General features: G+C 29.1%; 1 protein-coding gene across 1 annotated transcript in view; it reads left to right on the plus strand.

The window, feature by feature from the left end:
- LOC108754609 (zinc finger protein 107-like) overlaps positions 1 to 4375 on the plus strand; it is a 15252-nt gene extending 10877 nt beyond the window's left edge. Inside the window, exons 6-8 of the mRNA XM_018497044.1 lie at positions 798 to 1083; positions 3004 to 3017; positions 3975 to 4375. Coding sequence (XP_018352546.1) covers positions 798 to 1083; positions 3004 to 3017; positions 3975 to 4375 — 701 coding nt within the window. The remainder of the gene's footprint in view (positions 1 to 797; positions 1084 to 3003; positions 3018 to 3974) is intronic.
- Positions 4376 to 8160: the final 3785 nt, after the last annotated feature.

Below are 8160 nucleotides of genomic sequence, written 5' to 3' on the forward strand. Positions count from 1 at the left end.
CTTTAGTAGTCACTGCAATGTAAATTAATAAGAATTATTAGAATTTAATTTATTACACATAGATTATATTGTATGTATATCTTATTATATTAAATATTATCAACAAGTAAAATCTTTTTTTTTAAACAGTGATTATAAATTTCTTAGTCGCACAACGTAAGATGAAAATATGTAAGTTACATATATGAATGTAAGTTACACATACAGATGTATTGTATTCTGCTTACACTTTTATGCACAATTAGTTAAGTTTTTTTTACAAAAATATTAAAAACCACAGACACAGACACATGAAAAAAAAACGATCGTAGAATTTAGTTTCTTTTGGAATAATTGCGACAATAATAATTATGTAATAAATAAATGATGATTATTTAAATGTCGGAAATGATGTCGCTTTTTCTGTGTGCTCCGATCTCAAGCGTGAAATAATGATTACAGAAATTCGATTATGAAATGAAATATTATCGATTCGATAAACCAAAAGTATTATTTATATAATTTCTAATCCTAAAAATATTCCTCTTTATGCACACATAGAAAATTAATATAGGAATTCGTTTCATAATTTTGAATCCCATGTTACAGAATAAATTGTTGACGCGTCTCGTGGAATCGCTCTTATCAGCCTCGATAAGCCTTTATGATATTGTTGCATGTCGTTCATTCGTACTTAGCTTCGATCTCAAACCGAATAGCTGTAACGCAACGCGAGTCTCTCTTCGTAACTTCGACCTTGTTTTACGCAATTCGGACGCAATTCACCTAATCACCGACGCTCTGCTTTCTTATCGCAGGTGCGGATCAACCGGAGGAGTACGACGCTCTATGGATGTTGGAACGGAAGGCGCGCAGCATTGGTCAAGAAAGCCAGGATTCCCTTCCGTACTCGTCGTCGAAAGTACACGATACCTTAGGATGTGGTGGCGATTATCCAGTTCAGATGTATAGCGGAGACTCCTACATGCCGATGATACAGACGATACAGACCCACTACGTTTGTACCGATTGCGGCAAGAAATATAAATGGTTAGACAGTCTGAAGAGGCATCAAAGGGTGGATTGCGGCAATAAAGAGAAAAGGTTCTGCTGTCACGTGTGTGACCGAAAGTTCAAGTATCGATATGAATTACGGAATCATATCACCGCGCATCACTGCGGGTGATTTTTTCTTGTGAAAGTTTTCCCTTTCGAAAATTCGCGGAATAAAAGAACGTGACCTGATTTAAAGGCCGACAGGAGTCGCGATGAAGATCTCTGTTGAAAACGAATTTCTCTTATTACGCTAAAATAGTAAGAAAATCCTAATATAATTGTGATATTCGTAATTGAACAATATCTGCATGTTAAAAAGCGATTTTTTTTTAAAAGCACAAAATAGAAATTCGTTCTGTTATCTTACTCAATCTACATTACCCGAGCAGAATAAATTATTGTAATATCAAAATGATCTTTAGAAATTATTTTGACATCATTTTAACGTCATTTTACCGTCATTTTATCGTGACTTGTTGTTCTGTTTGAGTAAAGTGTAACTAAAATGCAGATAATTTTATTCATTATAATATTTTTAATGTTCAAATAGCAAAATTGGGCTTTTTAGGAGGCTTCGCAGTTTCATAAAACATAATCTAAAAAAAAGTTTCATGGCGAAATGTTTCTACAAAACAAAATATTATACAGTTTTCCGTGATTATATTTGCAACGTGAATAAGAAGCAGATTATTTTGTTTATTATAATATTTTTAAGAGTAAAATTGCAAAATTTGACTGTTTAATAGTAGGTTTCATAACTTCGTAAAACATTCCTGATTGAAATTTTTTCTTGAATTGTAATGATGAAATATTACTGAATTTCATATTAAAATTTATATCAATTGATCCATTTTTAGTACTGTTTTATTAAAATTTCATTAAAATTTGTTAATATTTTATAAATAATAATAAATTTAATACAAAATATTGTTATATTTAGCTTCGCGTTAGTGCCAAAATACAATGCATGTGTACATGGTTTTACACATACTTACCAAAGTACATGCGAAAACCATGTATAAATATAAATTTAATCTGTGCAGATAATTTGATCTTCAGTTATATAGAAAGCTCAATTCAATGCTTTTCATTACAATATTAACTGATTTCATTACTTTTCAGCAAATTTCATTCTTTCAACTATTAATTCCAACGTTTTAATTATTCTGTTTTTATTTTCGGTAATTTTCATTAATAAATTTGTAAAAATATATATTTCGTTCTCATTTCATTAATTTTTAGATATTTTCATTAATTTTATAGTATATCAGCATATTTCAGTGTACAATAAACTATAAAAATATTATATGTTTTGCATGACTTTTTATTTTTTCATGCATTTTCAATAATTATCTTTAGGATTTCATTTCCGTATAATTCAGTGTTCAATATCTCTAAATAAATTAGTATATACATATATTAAATATATTAGTATATACATATATTAAATATATGTACATTATTTTGTGTTTCTCTTTATTAATTTTTATTAATTATCATTGAAATTTATAGTATTTCAATATTAAAAGTATTATTTATGCTGAAATATTTTCAATAATATTTCTGTGATTTTTATTTCTCATTTCAACGATTTTATTGTCGATTTCAATAATTTCGGCTATTTTTTTCTACCAAGGATAAACCAAAAGAAGTTTCATGGCAAAATATTTTTTCTATAAGACAATACATGGTACAGTACAAATATGTATTTGCACTGCAAATAATGTGTTTTCTCGTCATTTCTGCCGGCCTTTAAGCTTTGTGACTGCGTCTCGAAGCTCAAAATATTTGTGATCAAAATTTATCAGCAATATAGAGATAAATTTTTTTTAAAAAATAACACTCGCTCCGAGAAGATTTCTTATTTATAAGTTAGATAATAATAAATAAAAATATTAGAAATTATTTATTTATTAATGAGAACAAATTATGAGAACAAATGATTTTTCATCTTTCTATATGTTGCAGAAATAGAAGATCAAGTACGTGAATAATCATAAATTATTTCTGTATTGAATTTGTTACATTTTATAATATTGTATCTTAGTCATTATTAAAATTTAAAATTTGTCTCTTTGTTCTTTTATATATAATAAATAATATAAGGTTTAATTTTCGAAAAATCTTTGCGAAATAATGAATTATTTTGTGTTTTTATGTCATTCAATATATGTAAAAAAATAAATTATTATATATTAAAAGTTGGTCTGAATAATTAACAAAAAATAAAAATATATAGAAAAACATACTACGTACCATATACTATGTACATATTACTTTTAAAGAAATATTCTTCTGCTTTTTATAGTATTGTTTTTTAGCGACAACTGAAACTTTATTATATTCTCCAAGTTTTATATTGTCATAATTTAACTTATTTATTAATTATTTTAATTAGTCACTATATCGTCACAATATCATATATATATATAATATTCATTAACTTTATTTATATTGATCTCGCTATAAATATTCTATAAATAGAACTAAACGATTATATTTAAGTTAATTATATTTTTTTAATTACATGTCCTATAGACCCGACCAAATGCAATGAACTATAGTTTCCATTAGCATTTTTAGTGCAAATAATGCAACAGACTAAATATATTTTTAACGCAAACAAAATGTAATTTTGCCTACATATATTAAATATATCGAAAACACGGTTCAGGATAATGAGAAGAAGTTTTCTCCCTCCTCTTACAAAAAAGAAATCCTATAATCCTATGAAAAACCCGATCAAGGATGCCTTGTTTACAGTCGCTTTTATGGTGAATGGCTACGTGTAACTCAACTTATGCTGTGTATGTCCGTGTCTTTGTCGTAATCCCGTAATAAATAAATCCTTCTAGACTAAAGTGTGATCGCCAATCCCTATGGCAAAAGGACGCAATAATTCTGATAAAGTTTTACTGATTCTCTTGTGTGTTTTCTAGAACGCAAGCACTCGCCAGGTGACGCCATCGAATGGTACTATCAGTATCAAACAATGTATCTACGTCTGATGGCGGAAAACCAGTTGACGAAAGAGACAACAACGGGAACAACAACAACCGAAAATCAAACAAGTGTTTGTCCCGATAATATCGCCACTAAGAAAATTCAAAATGGCCAACCATTGACAGAAGTCAGCAGCAACCAGGTAACCGCGAGTAATCGCGATTCCTATTACTATTGTCAACGTTGCGGTAATGCCTACACGAGACCGCACTCGTTAAATAGACATATGAAATTTGAATGCGGTGTGGAGCCACAATTCGAATGTCCTATCTGTCACAAGAAGTCCAAACATAAGCATAATTTGTTGTTACATATGAGAACTCATAAAAAATCTTAGACCATTTGGTGCCATTGAATGTTATGTAAGGAGAATGCACTCTGAAAGTTTTAATAATCTTTGAAAGTCTTTCACGCGCATTTCGTAATTCAAATTGAATTTAACGCGCATTTCGTAATTTTAATTGAATTAAAAATGTGCAAGTTACATTAAAAAGTTGAAGTTTTTGGAACTTTCAAATTCTAATTCTTTTTTATTGAATAATTCACAAAAGTATTTGTTTCAAATGAACATTTTCTAAATTTAACGTTAATTCTAATTTTGTTAATTTCTTTAGATTTTTAGGAAAAGAAGTATTGTAGCGCTCTGCTCGTTTTTGTTATACGTGAACATCATTTTGTGATTAATCGTAGACAATAAACATTCAGAAAATCCAAATACTAAATATAAACAAATGTAGAGTTAACTAATAATTCACAGATATAACTGATATTTTTAGCTGATTTGTGTCGATACAAAGAAAACGGCACAGTTAAGCATTGTTAGTAGATTTTCATTTATTGAATTATTTATTTATTAATTGAGGAAAAAATTATATGATCTAAATATAATATTAAATATTTTATCATACAAGCAGCTTTGAACTAAGAATATATTTGACGTATATAGCAAAATTGCTAAGTGATGTCACACGAACGAGCGAACAACTGATGGAACAATTTTGGTACGTAATTATGAAGTCTCCCAAAGAATAAAATAGGAATAAGACATTAGATAGAAATCACACACATCACACAAGATACCTGATGTATCAAAAGGAACATTAACATATCAGTTTAAATAATTTTAATCTCAACTGTCAACTTGCAAGAAACTCTTATTAACCCATTAAGGACTATGACAAGTTTTTTTTCTCAAAATTTAAAATCCTTTTAATGGCAAGCTATGCTCTTAAGGAGTCTACTTGCCACAAATTTTCACCCTGGGATTGGTCATTTAGGCTGGGGAGGGGAGGAATCGATTTTGCGACCATTGGTCCAAAGAGATATAAAAAGTAAACCTATTTTTTTTTTGGTCGAAAAATCAACCAGCGGTCCTTAGTGGGTTAAAATAAAACTGTTTAATTTAACCTATATTTTGCAAAACAATAACAAAGTTACCACTAGTAAACGAGATGCCTTTTTAGTTGTTCTAATTAGTTGCGATTTTACGAATGTAATAATTATAATATCTAATTAAATTACTATAATATAATTAACAAATTATTCCATAAATGTAAGATTCAATACCAGTAAGACTATTGGTATTGTTGAAGCCAGTAATTTTTATGTATATAACGTGTTAAAATTTTAGTTTTTAAATTTTATAGACATATATATAATATATGTATTATATATGTACATTGTTAAATATTTTATAAATTATTATATTTTATAAATTACTCTACATGAGATTTATGTAAACAAATCGATTAATTTTTGTAATCAAATTTATATAAGTTCTATGTTTGTTAATAGCAGTCTCAGAGCAAATTTTATGTTAATGTTTATAGACTGATCCACTGCCATAATGATTTTCTGTTCAAACAATTTTTATTGTCCAATAATGGCAGACTGATTATGAGTAATGTTTAACCTTAAACTGTATTTCTGCCATTAAACGTAGTATTAAGTCTATCATACCTATGTTGAGGACTAAATCTGTTGTGTACAGGATGTCTATAGGAAATATGTCAAACGAGAATTTATTTTACTAAATTTACTAAATTTTTTATTAATTTTACAAATAAAATACGAATGCATTTCTTTGAGACGTCTTGTATAATTGCTCATGTATTTCTGGTCTATTTGCCGATAATGAAAAGAATTTACTTGAAAGAATTAAAGTCATTATTTATAATCAGAAATAACTGTGATTGTCGAACGTGCAAAATGCTAATGCAGCTATAACGTACGTAATGTATACGAATGAAAAACTGTTTGAAAACGGTTAGAAAAATGTATGCTGTGTATTTCAGTGCACATTGAATGTGACAACAGATAGTGATAAGAACATGCCTATATTTTTAGAACGTAAGAGAGTAAATAGCAGTGAGTGCCAACGGAACGAATAGTCTGAACACATATAAATATGTATATATGTGTATGTATGTATTGTATGTATATATAATAATATTATACATAATATATAAATAATAATATATATTATATATACATATATGTATATATACATATGTAATAGTCTATACATAGGAGAGAGTCTATGACATGCGATGCATGTAATGAGCTCTCTTTGTCAGATATATGCGTATAGAGACTTAAAATTTATGTATACACGCGAATATACATATCTTTGCATACATTATGTAACTGCAGCAAAAATAAACACGCATATTTTGATCCAGAATTTGGTTAATATTTAGATATGACCCTGCACACTAACTTCCCTTTCTGCTACATTTTATTATTATTCGATAATTTATATATATGAATGTCAATCTTCGAATTTTTTTACGAATTAACCGCTAATGCGTGATTCTTTTGCAAAACATTTTTGGAGTAGTTATGATAGTTCACAATCGATACTATCAATTATGTGATTATTATAATAGTCTTTTAATATTATTATTATTATTATGCGTATTATATAAATGAGAACATAGATAATTAAAAATTAATGCATGCAGCAATAATATCTGTATTCAAAGTAATAATCATATCTTAAATCGGAGATGGACAAAATTTGCGATTGTAATATGAAAAAAATATTTAAAATACGTATATATATATATAAAATACATATATGTATAAGAACGGGATATTTTTATATTTATCGATCAAATGTTAAAATGTAACAAACAGATACAGAATTTCGTTCTTAATAAATGCTGAAAATAAAACTGTTTAAAATAAGCATGAAATATTATAGTCAACAAAATTTGTAAGATATAACAAATAAAAAGATATACTTATTCGAGGACTCTGATAATCGTCTGTCTATCCCCGATGTAGATATGATATCAAACATATTTATTTTAGAGATACATTTTTGTTGTAAAAATGCCATGCAATACGTAGCATAATACAGATTATCACACAAAAGGATCAATAGCAATAATAAATAAATAACGTTCATAAAGGACTTTGAAAATGTATATAATTTAGAGAAAAAAAAACAGACGTCGCGACGCAGAACCAAGCGTACGTACGCAAACGGAATGAGATTTATTTGTCAGAAAGAAAAATCTGTGTGTGATAATCGCCCTGACTTGCGGCATGATTCGCTATGCGCACATTCGGTGTTTTTGTTGCGTTATTTAGCCGCCTAATGCTTTTCTAGTTTGCATACGTTGACTCGCGAGAGCGAGCGATCGAGAGAGAGAGAGAGAGAAAGAGAAAGAGAGAGAGAGAGAGAGAAGGGGGAAGAGATTACGTATATATCTTATTGCATCCTTTCCGACGAATGTTACAGTTTGGAAGAGATTGAAGGACGCGGAGGACGGACCACCATTTCTTTGTCCGAAATGCGGCCGCACTTACTCGCACAAGTGTAACTTGACGAGGCATTTGCGCCTTGAGTGCGGCGTCGGGCCCAGATTTCAGTGCGGAAATTGCAAGAAGCGATTCAAGCATCGTCACCATCTGCGGGACCACCAAAGAATCCATCTCTACGCAAATTGTGGCTACGAGCAAAACTGAAACGTCATCCTCTCAATTAAAAATCACTTCCGTCTCCAGTTCCTTATCGGTTTCTTTACTTTTGTTTGTCGAATTATTTATTTACCAGTTAATCGATGCAATCTGTGATCCTTTGAGTACCAAAAAGTACTGAAAGCAATTATTTTT

Source organism: Trachymyrmex septentrionalis, unplaced genomic scaffold, assembly GCF_001594115.1.
Source record: "Trachymyrmex septentrionalis isolate Tsep2-gDNA-1 unplaced genomic scaffold, Tsep1.0 scaffold80, whole genome shotgun sequence".
Taxonomy (NCBI): domain Eukaryota; kingdom Metazoa; phylum Arthropoda; class Insecta; order Hymenoptera; family Formicidae; genus Trachymyrmex; species Trachymyrmex septentrionalis.